General features: G+C 40.7%; 1 protein-coding gene across 7 annotated transcripts in view; it reads right to left on the reverse strand.

Annotated features, from left to right (window-relative positions):
* LOC102310265 (girdin) overlaps positions 1-14,311 on the reverse strand; it is a 64,387-nt gene that overhangs the window by 14,003 nt on the left and 36,073 nt on the right. For all 7 annotated transcript variants that reach the window (XR_006054343.1, XM_005930579.2, XM_005930577.2 and 4 more), the window contains exons 8-21: positions 13,884-14,056; positions 7,906-7,987; positions 7,226-7,384; positions 6,659-6,805; positions 6,415-6,559; positions 5,653-5,831; positions 4,564-4,701; positions 3,309-3,492; positions 3,015-3,145; positions 2,554-2,847; positions 2,080-2,262; positions 1,348-1,626; positions 974-1,098; positions 595-733 (exon numbers count right to left, since the gene is read on the reverse strand). Coding sequence is in view for 6 of the 7 variants with exons in the window: in XM_005930579.2 (XP_005930641.1) it covers positions 595-733; positions 974-1,098; positions 1,348-1,626; positions 2,080-2,262; positions 2,554-2,847; positions 3,015-3,145; positions 3,309-3,492; positions 4,564-4,701; positions 5,653-5,831; positions 6,415-6,559; positions 6,659-6,805; positions 7,226-7,384; positions 7,906-7,987; positions 13,884-14,056 (2,358 nt within the window). In the remaining variant the exon portion in view is untranslated. The remainder of the gene's footprint in view (positions 1-594; positions 734-973; positions 1,099-1,347; positions 1,627-2,079; positions 2,263-2,553; positions 2,848-3,014; positions 3,146-3,308; positions 3,493-4,563; positions 4,702-5,652; positions 5,832-6,414; positions 6,560-6,658; positions 6,806-7,225; positions 7,385-7,905; positions 7,988-13,883; positions 14,057-14,311) is intronic.

The following is a 14,311-nucleotide window of genomic DNA, read 5'->3' on the forward strand; positions in this document are numbered from 1 at the left end:
TTCACAGCTTTGGATTAGATTTGTGTCAGCAGGTTCAAAATACAAACACCTCCCTGAAGGAAAGCAGACATCTCCTATCGCACATCAGCCCTTATAAATAGATAAAGTGCAGACAGAAACGAAGAGTGGATAAAATAAATAATGCATCGGCCTTGACAAGTCTTCGATGTTTTCATTGTTTCTAGCGTTTGAGTGTACGAGAAAGATGCTGGGACACGCTGATCTCAAGTGGACAAGCAAGCATATTCAAGTTTTTAATAATGGGGTTTTCTTTAATGTGGCAATGCTAAACATCTGTAAATGAACAAGTTTTATATTAAAGTATTTTTTTTAAAAAAAGGAGCCAGTTGACATGGTTCAGGCATCTAGTTAGGATGCCAGATGGGAGGAGGCCTCAAGAGACAGAACAGGCTGGGGAGTTCGGGAATGCTTTGGGATTGCCCAGAAAGAACTAGAGTGTGGCTGGAGAGAATGACATCTGGAATAGTCTCGTCAACCTGCTGCCAGCACAACTCCACTTTAGATAAGCAGAAGACTGCAGACTCACAGATACAAATCCATATTTTTAAAAAATTCATTTGTTGTGTTACAAACCGTTTTCAGCTCCTGGCGAAGCTGCTGGTTAAGGTTGGAGGACTCCTGCAGTCTTGCCTCAAGTGCAGCAATTTTCTCCTCTTTGATCTCCAGAGTTGATTTCAGGGTCGACTCCAGTTTGGTTTCCAGGAGCTTAAACCTGACGATAAAGGTTCAGGTCAGTCCAGACGAGTGTTTGTTTTTGCAAAGTGAGTTTGTGAAAGAAACGCTGTTTAAAATCAAAGCATGTCATTTACACCTCACCAGACTTGATTCATTTTAAGCCTCAACTTTAGTGATTGTGCTTTGTAATAATTCTGATTCCAAGCAAGCTGACAGGCTTCTCATACGAGCTGAATCTGAGGATGGTTTAGCTTTTGTGTGCAGATATAATATTCACCTGTCGTCTGAGCTCTCGTCATGCAGGAGCCTCTCTTTGTTCAGTCCAATCTTTTCCAACTCATGGGTCAGTTTCTCAAGATCATTGGTCATCTGCTGAGTCCGCAGCTTCTCACTCACAAGCTCCTAAACACACAATTACATGCTTTTGAATTCCATATTAGCAACAGACATATTATTAAAAATAACCCAATCAAATTGGTTGCAAGGTTTATTAAAAGGGATATAAAAACACATTTTTAATCACAAATTCTTAATTTTATCAATATTTGTTTCAATACACAATGCATGGCCTCTACAATATATAAATCAAGAGGTTTGATATGTTTTGAGATAATATTTGCAGATGTCTGATAGTCTAACAGCTATTTTTACCTCTCTGAGCGTGACAAGGGTCTTCTTATCGATCGTGGCCTGTTTGACCAGCTCCTTTTTCTCCCTTTCCAGGTCCTTGACTCTTGTACAGGAGTCCCTGAAAAAGATCATCTCCTTGCCCATTGTCCGATTTTCCTTCTCCAGGGTAGTGATGCGCTGGTTGCTATCATCCAGCTTTGAGTCGCGGATCTCAGCCTGCTGCCTCAGTCGCTTGTTCTCCTTTTCCAGGAGCTTCTTGTCTTTCTCTAGCTGGGAGCTTTCCAACTCCAGAGCCTTGTTCTGGAGGAGAAGCGAATGTAATGGAGAGCAGATGGTTAAATATGATTTGGGATTACTCTTTATCTAAATGCCTTGTTTGGCTGAACTTGGACAAAGATTTGCTCAAAAGGCCAAAAATGTATACGACAAATAATCTGGGTTAATCCAACTCAGCTGGGAATCGCGCTATAACTTCAAAATAAACTAAAAAGAATCAGAGCGGCAGTACAATGCTCCTTTAGCACCAGATCATTTTTCACTTTTTTGATTTATTTAGGAGAATTCAGTCTGCTGAAACTACATTTTTTGAGCCAGTGTGACTGACCCCATTAATCAATGCCAGCAAAAGTAACAGACGCCTAGAGCTGTCCCACTAGTTGCCATATATTTGAGCTGGACAAATAACTGCAAGTTCCTCAAAATACCTTTAATTCTTTCATTTTCAGTCCATTTCCACATTTAAGCATTACCTACCTCCTGCTCCAGCTGCTCGAGACGTTTACTGGAGATCTTGAGCTCCTCCAGGTTACGCTGGAGGGACTGATTCTCAGACTCCACCTCTTGCAGCTCTGCCTCCAACTGCTGGATCTTCTTGCTGCTGTTCTCTAAAGCCTTCTGCAGGCGCTGGTTCTCAGTATCTAGGCCCTGGTAGCTCACCTGGGAGAGGAATAGCCAGATTAGGAAATTCAAATCATCTATGAACTAGTTGTGCTTCTCCCTGAAGACAACTATATGTCAGATCCCCTGTAACAGCATTCAGTGATAATAAATTACAAAACTAAAACGGATTCTTCACATTCTTAAATAAACATTGTCTTCGTTTGTGCCGAGATGGCCACTAATCTTCATTTGCATATATCTGCTTTATTTCTCAAAGAAATTTATTCCCCACAGTTACATCTCACTGCTCTTCAATCACATATGTACCCGCTGTGTGACCTGTATTACCTCTAATCTCTCAGTCTTCTTAGACGAGGCTTTGAGCAGCTCCAGACTGCGTTTCAGTTGGCTCTTCTCGCTCTCCAGCTCCCTGTTCTCGGCCTCCAGCTGAGCAGCCTTAGCCCCCGCCGAGCGGAGACTCTCAGCTGAGCGTCGAAGCTCCAGGTTCTCCTGCTCCAGTTGAGTGTTTTCTTTTTCCAAAGCCTCCAGCTGGAAGGCCATGTTTTTCAGGGTGTCCAGCTTCTTCTTGAGGCGGCGGCCTTCTGCCTCCAGCTCACTATTCTCCTTCTCCAAAGAAGCCACCTAAACACACACAGGAAACAAAGATGAGAAGCAAAGCCTTTGGCAATACCACCAAATTCTTTTCATCTTACTCCAACAATTGCTTCCAAAAAAAAAAAAAAAAATCTGAATGTGAGATAAGATAAGAGGATGAAAACTTGCAGACACTGTCACAAAATGCACCTGACCTTTTCACAGGTGATTCCAAGACTGGCAACTTTCTTCTGCAGGCTCTCGTTTTCCCTTTCCAACTTCTGTATCTGAATTTCCAGCTCTTCTGCTCTTTCTCCTTTCTCCTTCATAACTTCAAGCTCTTTGCCTGCAAAAATAAATGTTTAACAACAACTAGAATGTTTATCCATAACATTTTTATAGCACATGAAGAAAGATGAGGGGGGAAAAAAAACAAACACACAAACAAAAAACCTACCATTACTAACTTGCTGTAATGAACCATAAAAAATAATAAACATGTCACTTACGCAGCTGTTTCCTTTCAAACTCCATCTTATTTAGTTTGGCAGTTGTCTCACAGATCGACTCGTGGAGAATGCGGTTCTCTTTTTCCACATCCTTGACCCGGGCCTCGGCACCCACCTGGCAGCGCTGACGCAGAGACGACACGGTTTGGCTCAGGTGCTTGTTCTCCTGTTCGAGACCCTTCATCTGGAGAGCACATATCAGTTTTATTGAAGGCTAACAGGCAACTTTAAGATAAATTATTTACTTTTGGGTGAATTCTATGCTTAGTGACCATTTTTGCAACAACTAGCTTGGCTGTACGAGCCAGTGCTGGAGAAAGACTTTCATTTAGTTTCTTAGATAAACTCATTAAAATTCAATTGATATCAAGAAAGAAAACTAATGATGTGTTTAAAAAAAACAAAAAACCCAGAAACTTATTAGGAGTATGCAAAGCTGTTCATGTATTTTGGAACATCACATTAGCCACATCTCATTATGTTCCCAGCCAAGTGCATAGATTTTGCTGCAGTAATCCCAGTGTTCTCTCTGTGTAGCTAATCAAGGCCGGATTTTACAAATCAGACACTTAAACTAATCAAAGGTGTCAGATTTAGGTCTAACGGCTGCAAAGTCCCTGCAGACGGGCAGCGAGCTAGTGCATCTGGGCGACAGAGTGCCAGAAATCTGTTCAGTCAATAAAACATTAGTGGAGTTTCCACTAAACAGTTTTTTGGAGCCAAACGCAAATCAATTACACAAACATTGCTTTCAAGAAAACTAGAGACTTCAGTAAATTACACAGCCGTGTAGTAGTCGTGTTGTTTTAATGAAATTTCCAGGAATGAGAGTCAGTAACGGTTTTGTGGAGAGCACAGCGTCTATGTCAGAGCCCCATTTGTATTAATGTGTCTGAGACTGTCCAATAAACTGGAATGTTAATTACATTTTAAAGGCACAAAAATATTACGCAATTAGTTTTCAGAAAAGCTGCTCTCTAAATCAGTCAGTGAAGTATCATTCTTGAAAAGAGGCGCAAGGGGAGAGATTTAAATCAAAGTCAGGGCTAGCTTTCCAAAGCTAATTAGCTTTTTACCAAAAACTTTCCACTCCAGGTTATTATTTTTTAGAAAAATATCTTTTTAGATATTTTAGGCACATTCACAACTGAGTAGGATGTGACCACTCCAAAATATATTTGGATTACTGACTTCTAAAAATTGTGCATCTTATTTTTTACTGATGATGTGTCATTTCCTGTAAGCGTGTGCGTACCTGTCTCTCTGAGTTTTCTCTGAGGGTTTCCAGAGTCTTCTCCAGCAAAGCCTTCTCCTTCATCAGGTCAGTACTGAGAGATTCGGCACTGCGGAGCGACTCTCTGTCTGCTGTCAGTTCGCTCTCCAACGACTCCAACTGCAAACAATAATTAAAGCAAGTTTGCGATTTTTGTTCTTGGGAGTTTTTCTTATTCTGTTACAGAATAAGAAAAAGAGAAAAAGATGCACAGGAGATGGTCTTGCAGCATCAATTGTGTGGATGACATATCATAGTCACAAAGATGGCAATGCAGTTATTAATCCGTAACAAATGCTGAATACGTCACCTCATTCTGTCACTAATCTGCAGAGAGACACATAGAAGCAGCTGTTCACACATTAAAAGTAAATATTACTGTGGCTCGACTCTTCCAGCAGCTGCATTCACATTTTAATGTGCTCTGGCTCCTCAAGTCACTCAGAAATCTAACTCTGAATTTTCTCTTTGTGAGAGACGAACACAATTTCAAGCCTTTTATTCAACGGCCACAGAGAGAGGCTTATGTTTCTGAAAATAGCTGAGAGACTCCTCTTAGCAAGGGGCACTGGTGTGTCAAACACTGGAAAAGAAAAGGCAATGCAGGGCTCCCCGGATTTATAGGTTTGCTTTCAACCTCCCATCCACCCCTTTCTATACCCTCTCTCCTCCTTTCTGTCCATTTCCTACTGAGGGAAAAGGTCTAGAGTCAAGTACCAGGATGATATATTTTAGAGGAACTTGGTGCAATATGCTAATCTGATAAAGGACATAAATTTTAGCCTCAAAAAACGATGTAGAGCTGCAAATCTATACTAGAACACACACAAAATGAACAGTGAACAGGACCTACATGTGAAACTAACTATATATCCAGTTTTTATTGGGGAGGACTTGGGGTACAGGCAGGCATTTCTCCTTCGAATAACATAATCGGAAGCATAGTTGTCTGCGTAACTTTATTGAGTCATTCGACAAACATCAGATATGTTTAATCCAAACAGAAAACAGGAATTTACTTTCAGCTAGTTCCCAGAGAGAACAATAATAAAATATGACGTCAATTCTTACTTTCTTGCTCAGCTTCTGGTTTTCCTGGTTAGCTTTGACCAGTTTTGTCACAGTGTCCTGACTGGCCGCTGCTCTGAGTTCCTCAACCGTCTTCAGCAGGGTCTGGTTGTCTTTCTCCAGCTTTAGCAGACGGCTTGACGTTAGCTCATTCACCTCCTCCCCCAGAGACTTCTGAGGGGCTGAAAAATATGGATTACAAATAGCAAATGTTAACAACTAAATCCAAAGAATTCTGTTTTGATTTTTGATTAGTTCGTTACCAGGCCTCTGGAGAACTTCAGGACATGTTGAGGAGCTAATTTAGCCATTTAAATCAGCTGTGTTGATTCGAGGACATCTAAAACCTGCAGGGGCACCGGCCCTCGTGGACTGAGATTGCCCACCCCTGCACTATGGTATAACTTTACAGGTCTTAAAGCCTTTAAAGTGCCATTTTAACAAACAAACTCCCACACAAAGTCTTTATCCAGATCCCTGTCTTGTTAAACCTCTTAACCACTCTTATAATCCAAACGCACTGCTGATCTTTCAGGAGCGCTTGAATATTACTTACAGGTCTTAACCAAGTGGAAAGAAAACCCAGTGGAAGCTGACAAATGCACAAGGGCCATAGAGAAGACACCAGGATTAAGAGCCAATGACCACAGTCTGATCTGTCGGGCCATCTGAACCCTTAATCTTGGTGAACTCAGGTGACTGTCAGCAGCATTTTAACTCAACATGCTATTTTTCGACTTTTCAACTCCGTGGCTCTCCTCTAACCTTCTGTTAGCTCTGGTGTCTTTGATAATTGTTCCAGCTCCCATCCAAGGTGCAGGGATTCATCCATGCTCTGTTTCTGTGCCATCTCAAGCACAAGGTTCTCCTCTAACAGCTCCTTCATTCGCTTACGGTCCATGTCCCGCTCCTGGGTCATTGGGGATATAACAAAAGTTTTCATCACTATTTGTACTTTCCAAATAGTACCGATACTGAAACACTGAATTAAAAAAACGGATCATCATACCATCTCCAGGTCGTGGATCTTTGATTTGACCTGTAGATTCTCCTTCTCCAGGAGATGTAATTTGTCGGACCGGGTCCTGCTAGCATCTAGCTGCTCCTCCAGCATCGTCTTAGTCTCCAGCAGAATCTGGTTGTCCTCCTTCAGCTCCTACAGAAAAGCCAGCAGGTAATAAAAGGTGAACAACAAAACTACAACTTGGACATGTGCTCTCTTTAAACAAAAACGTAAGATTTAAATTAATATATTGCATAGACTGGGCTTACACAGTTTTACATATGCATGAATCTTTATATATGTGAATGGCACAAAATATTCATCTAGTAAAGTGTTTTCTGTTAGATTTATAGTTTTTATTCAAGAGAGCACTAACAATAGTTCAATTTCTAATTCAAACATCAATACTTATTTTTTAAAAACTAGCAGTTTGCAGTGAACACAGATATTGCAGTATAGATAATAAGATGGGTCTCATACTGGTTGCATAATATCACAACACTGCCAACATAAACTAGAGTTATTAATATTTGGCTACGAGATCATGTTTGATCTGTATGTGCAGCCCTGTACCTCAACTCTGGCCTTGTAAAACTCGATGTCATGAAGTCTCTCCTTGTATCGGCTCAGCTCGCTCTCCAGCTTGTCCACGCGTATCGCTTTCTCTCGGAGCGAATCCAGCTCGTCACGATAGGCCCGAGCCGACCGAGCATCTGACAGCAGCTGATAGCTCTGTTGGCAAACAAATGTACAGCATGATAATGTGGATTCATGAAACAAAGAGCAACTGACAAAGAATTTCATGGACAAAGATGCAAACAACCAAAACATGCATTAAAGAAAAAAACAACAACAACACTCAGTGAATCTGGAATCTTGTAAAAATATAAGCTATTAGCAACTTTAGCAACTTTCTTCTGCTACATAAACAGATCAGGCCAGAATGAACTCGCCACACAAACACCTCTGGAACCACAAGAATTACCCTCATGCACCTTGTTTACTGCAGTTCACCAGTCAGCCTGTCGCCCACTCCCTATCAAAAGCCATGTGAGGCTGCTGCTTCACTAAAGATAGCTCCAATAGCCTGTAATGAGCTAAGTCACCTGCTGACTGATTAAATCCTGGCAGAGCTGCACAAACAGAGGACTTAGAGGCACAAGGAGCAGGTGGAGGGGACATGTAGTCACATGAATGTTTGTGTGTTTGTGTGCATGTAGGTGCACAAGCATGGACGTCAGTGGAGACGTTACCTCTTGCTGAAGTCTCTTGAGCTCGACCTCCATGTTCTCAAGCTCCTGCCTGGTGTCCAAAAGCTGCTCACTCTTCTCCTCTCTGCAAACAAAGGAGAAAGGTTAGCAATGGGGGAAAAGGTTAGAAACATTAAACTTTACACTGAAAAATCCCATGCCAAAGGGTTTTTGTACTTTTTGATTTTAAGTGTGGATTCCTATGTATATCAGTTCTCGGGATGCACAAGAACATTCCCTTAGGGCTGTTTCGACTTCAAAGCTTTCAGCTACAGTTAGTCATTTACAGGTGGAGCACAGAAATGAATATATGAACAAAATAAATGATCAGAAAAGTAGTTTCAGTAGGTAGACAGAATGTCAAACTTCTCTTATATTGGGGCCACATGCAGCCTACTTTGATCTTAAGTGGGTTTGATCAGTAAAACTCCCTCTGTGTCAGTGTAAAGAAGTTTAACTACACATTTAATACCTGAAACACCCAAGTTAATACAACACTAAGTTCCAGTTTTTCTACATGATAACGAAATGCTGCTGTAGTGAATGAAAGAAAGCATGACTTTACACATAAAGTTCTAGAAGCTATTTGCCCATACTGTCGTGTAATTATTAAAACAGGAAGTCTGTTAATTCACAGAAAAGGTTTAACCCCAAAAAATGTTTTTGGTGTCCTATGAAGGGCCATGGGAGAGCTCTTCATCAGTAGGAAAAGTTGTAAAATAATATGAAAATACAGTTAAAAGTCCAAAATTTGTGCCCTGTTTTAATTTTCAACGCTGCCTATCGGACTGCAGCCTTTGCCGGGCTGATCTTGGATTATGTTTGATACCCTTTAGTCTACGTAATTTGAGAAGCTTCAAGAAGTTATAAGTATTCAGCAACAGGCAACAGGAATGTAAACCGAGTTTCAGCAGTTAGATCTCTTAAAACCACCGTCAGCTACTTGAAGGCCCCGATCTGTTTCACGTGCTAGTTATGCTCAAATTCCAGCTTTGATTGTTTTTGTCTGAGAAGCTTCTTTGCAATCAGCAGTTACGTAGTCTTTAAAAAAAAAAAAAAAAAATACAAATCTTTTGATGCTCTTAAATCTTTGTGTGACATGTGTCATAGTGAGTAATATGAATCAGTTAGGTATTCAGTCCAATGTATGACTGTGCCACATTTTAGGAAATGCCTCCCAGGCATTCTTGTAACGTCGTGTCCACGAGAAAGGGAAGAATAACCCAAAATTAGGTTTTCAGTTGTGCCGTTACTGGGACAGACGCATAAAAATATCCTATCGTGCCTGGTGTGTATGACCTGTAGCTGTCAGGAGCGTCTTTCCTGCGTCTTGCCCTAAATTTGGTGAGTAATAAACAAACCGATTCTGCTTGACAGCACATTTTGAATAACAGCCAAATGAAAACAGTCACAGACAAATGAAAAACAGAGTTCAAGAGATTGCATGTCAATCTTTCCCTGAGACTAAAACCCCTGGTGCACTTTGGAGCCAAAAAATAAAAAGAGTGACATAAAAACTGGGATGGAAACTACAGAATTCAATTCATTACTCTTTTTTCACATCAACAGTTGGGTCGATCTACTATCCAAGACTGTTCTGTAACATTTATTTCAATGACAGTGAAGTAGGGCAGCCTGACATTTGCTGTCTGTGTTGCAAATTCTCCCAGCTCCTTCCACAGAGGGTAGCTTTGAAGGAAAATAACTGCATTCCTGAGATGCTGCTCTCTGTGTGCATGTGTTTGCATGAATCCGCTCCACTGAACATTTGATGGACTATTTGATTACTGCTCTCTGGAGTCTCTGTCCATCTGAATAATAAAAAGCATCCTTTAATTCAGGCATTCTCGTTCACCTTCTTTCTTCTAAGGTTCACGTTATTCTGTTTTCATTTCATCAATTAACTCCCTGCCAAAAATCAAACACCTGTCAACACCACCCACGGAGATAGTTTTGGACTCTCATTGTGAATGCATTGCAGTCTGGTGCTTATTTGACTGGTTTAACACGCCATGCATGCACAGACAAACAGTTGTGTTAGTTGCCATATTCAAGAAGCCAAGAAACAAAGAAACCTTTATTCTTAGTCTAACAAATATCTAAATGTCCTCCATCTATTAGTCTGGTGTTATTTTCATAGCTTTAATTCTTTGTCATATAAAAAAAGAAGTATACTCTTGTCTAAGAACAAACAAAAGCATTCTCAATAAAAATACAGCTTTAAAATGAAAAGTTAGGACACCAAATATGGTTATGTTGAAAGATTTGTTGTGCTTTTCAATCAATCATTTAGATCCCAAAATGTAACAAAATATAACTTTTTACTTTTCAATATTTCTATCTATATGATTCTAGAACAGTCCAAATTTATATATCTAGGTGAAGCTGTAATACCTCTATATTAAAACTAATAAGCTTTTGGGGGCAGATAAGTGGAAATAGCACAAAAAATGAACAAAAACAGACCACTGTGGAAACAGTGAAACATACCCCCCAGCTCTGACCTGGTCTCCTTCAGACACAAAAAGCAGACACACACTTATATGGAGAGACACTGTCTGTGTATGTGCCTGCATCCATAGACACAACAAACAATCTTCCTCTCCCTTAAAGACGGCACAGAAATCATGTGACCAGACTACATCAGAATGGACAGACGGACCTTTTTGTTCCTTGTCACAGCTCATCACATGGCAATAACCTTTCTATCACAGACACAGCAGCACTATAGCAGCACTATAGCAACCAACAAACAAAATAAATCTTGCTCTTGTTGTATTGTGCCCCTTTTTAAGTTAACTTAAGAGATTATAAATGTGGGTCAAGGAAGGAAAGATAAGCGAAACGCCTACAGTGATTGATGGCGACCCATTCCCGCACAAGAACTAAGACAAATTAGTTTAAGATCATTCAAGGTGAGATGTTTTTAATGTGACAAGGAAGTGGCTGATCTGCACCTCAATCTAAGATACAATCAATTGTTGAAGAACCATAATTTAGTCCTTTAGTTAGGCCTCATACAAACATTTCGTTTAAACAAAGGAAACAAAACAACGCATCCTTCGACAAACGGGAATCTACCCTTTTGACTAATCAACAACCTGTTTAAACTGGAGTGAGTCGACAGTTAAAACTGAGAATGAGGCTAATCCATGACGTAGCACATTAGCAAATATTGCCCTATAAGAGACCAAAACCCTTTAGAAGTGATAGCCTACATTATACATTAACAAAATGTGAAGATTATATAATGTGAGCAGAACTCACATCCCAGATCTAAATCCTTAAAATTATTATTTGGTAAAATAAATATATTTAACATTTCAATAAGAACACGGACAGCAGCTCACACTGCATGAACAAGCCTGCAATGTTTGTCATTTGTTATGGAGTTCTATCCATGTAAATTAAGCTTTAGCTGGTAGGTAGTTGGACTTCTTTTTCTATAAATTTAAAAAGTGCTCAGGACTTTCTCTGACTCAAAATGGGTCTTTGTGTAATAGATGGCTGTCATTTCTCTTAATTTGATAAAGAAAACGAGGGTACGCTTGACTAAATGAAACATACATGAACAAAACTACTTGAGTCCTGGTGATTTTCCCCCAAGTTAACCTCTTTGCGGTGAGCTAACATTTTTGTCAACACAGGGCTTGCACTCATTTAAATGCTGTTATGGTGACAGATTCACTTCTTTCCAGCAAATTAGATCCACTCAAGTGTGTAAACAATTTCCTTGACATAGTCTATGTCAGGACTGATAACAGCCTATCACAGGAATCCAATTCATGATTATTTCAGCTGGAACAGAAAACATGAAAATCAACCTCTGTAGAGTAAAACAGTTCCTGCAAAGTCGTTAAACAACACCAACTTCAAGGCACCAGCCAGTCTGTCAGGACAGGTACAAGTTAAGTTCATTCGTGCAGCACTACAGGGAGTGCAGAATTATTAGGTAAGTTGTATTTTTGAGGAATAATTTTATTATTGAACAACAACAATGAACCCAAAAAACTCATTAATATCAATTTGGAAGTAGTTTTTAGTTTGTTTTTAGTTTTAGCTATTTTAGGGGGATATCTGTGTGTGCAGGTGACTATTACTGTGCATAATTATTAGGCAACTTAACAAAAAACAAATATATACCCATTTCAATTATTTATTTTTACCAGTGAAACCAATATAACATCTCCACATTCACAAATATACATTTCTGACATTCAAAAACAAAACAAAAACAAATCAGCGACCAATATAGCCACCTTTCTTTGCAAGGACACTCAAAAGCCTGCCATCCATGGATTCTGTCAGTGTTTTGATCTGTTCACCATCAACATTGCGTGCAGCAGCAACCACAGCCTCCCAGACACTGTTCAGAGAGGTGTACTGTTTTCCCTCCTTGTAAATCTCACATTTGATGATGGACCACAGGCTCTCAATGGGGTTCAGATCAGGTGAACAAGGTGGCCATGTCATTAGTTTTTCTTCTTTTATACCCTTTCTTGCCAGCCATGCTGTGGAGTACTTGGACGCGTGTGATGGAGCATTGTCCTGCATGAAAATCACGTTTTTCTTGAAGGATGCAGACTTCTTCCTGTACCACTGCTTGAAGAAGGTGTCTTCCAGAAACTGGCAGTAGGACTGGGAGTTGAGCTTGACTCCATCCTCAACCCGAAAAGGCCCCACAAGCTCATCTTTGATGATACCAGCCCAAACCAGTACTCCACCTCCACCTCGCTGGCGTCTGAGTCGGACTGGAGCTCTCTGCCCTTTACCAATCCAGCCACGGGCCCATCCATCTGGCCCATCAAGACTCACTCTCATTTCATCAGTCCATAAAACCTTAGAAAAACCAGTCTTGAGATATTTCTTGGCCCAGTCTTGACGTTTCAGCTTGTGTGTCTTGTTCAGTGGTGGTCGTCTTTCAGCCTTTCTTACCTTGGCCATGTCTCTGAGTATTGCACACCTTGTGCTTTTGGGCACTCCAGTGATGTTGCAGCTCTGAAATATGGCCAAACTGGTGGCAAGTGGCATCTTGGCAGCTGCACGCTTGACTTTTCTCAGTTCATGGGCAGTTATTTTGCGCCTTGGTTTTTCCACACGCTTCTTGTGACCCTGTTGACTATTTTGAATGAAACGCTTGATTGTTCGATGATCACGCTTCAGAAGCTTTGCAATTTTGAGACTGCTGCATCCCTCTGCAAGATATCTCACTATTTTTGACTTTTCTGAGCCTGTCAAGTCCTTCTTTTGACCCATTTTGCCAAAGGAAAGGACGTTGCCTAATAATTATGCACACCTGATATAGGGTGTTGATGTCATTAGACCACACCCCTTCTCATTACAGACATGCACATCACCTAATATGCTTAATTGGTAGTAGGCTTTCGAGCCTATACAGCTTGGAGTAAGACAACATGCATGAAGAGGATGATGTGGACAAAATACTCACTTGCCTAATAATTCTGCACTCCCTGTAAAATACTTCCACTTGAAGTGAAAAGTTTTCTCTTCTAACTGATCCATGTCAGCCATTAAGCCTTTGTCTGCTGGAAAATTACAGCACTTTAAAAAAGGAAACTCTATTATTCATAAACCACATTTAAAAGGCCTCTAAGGTTTCTGAGAATGACTTCACTTTTTCTTCTTTTGTGTGTGGCTCATAACAACAACGAAAGCTCGTGCAACTAATAAGTGGGCCAAGTGGAAATTGACTCTTTGGATAAATATCCAGTTAGACTGTATCCTTTTCTCACAATGAAGGTGATTGCTGATCACGAAGAATCTGATGAAGTTCAAATACTGATCCTGATGACCGTGCAACATTTTATCTGCCCAGTTCAGATCACATTTGTGACACTTGCAACAGTAGGAAACAAAATTGGCACCCACAGAGATCCATTTACAGTTCTAGCTTCTTTTTTCTGTTCCCTGTGCTTAATTTAGATAATTATTGAAAAAGCTGATATGGCGGTTGCACTCACAGTTCCTGCCGAAGGCGTCTTATCTTGGCCTTGGCATCAGCCAACTCCACAGAGAGGTGCTGTCGGCTCTCAGTCCTCCTCATACTGGGAGAGTCACCGGGAGACTGGGTTGAACAGGGAGCCAGTGGAGAGAGCTGCACACAGTCTCTCTCCTGGGTAAGCTCTACTATAGTCTGGATGGGAGCAGAAAATAGAAGAAGGTGAGGTGTTGTGTAAGTGCTAAGAGGGAAAAACAAAGAGGAGATTCACTGATTCAACGGAAGGACTCCCACCACCCAAAAACTAGAACAGAATAAAAAGTGCACACAGTCCCACGTACAGCCCATTTTGATCTACTGCCCCCGACAGGAAATGGGATTTTAATTGAAAGCGGCTGGACTACAGTGATAATCTGGAGGCTATTAGAACCCCCTGAAACACACTTCACT

The sequence above is a fragment of the Haplochromis burtoni genome, unplaced genomic scaffold (assembly GCF_018398535.1).
Source record: "Haplochromis burtoni strain Fernald_Lab_line unplaced genomic scaffold, NCSU_Asbu1 Contig_46, whole genome shotgun sequence".
NCBI lineage: Eukaryota > Metazoa > Chordata > Actinopteri > Cichliformes > Cichlidae > Haplochromis > Haplochromis burtoni.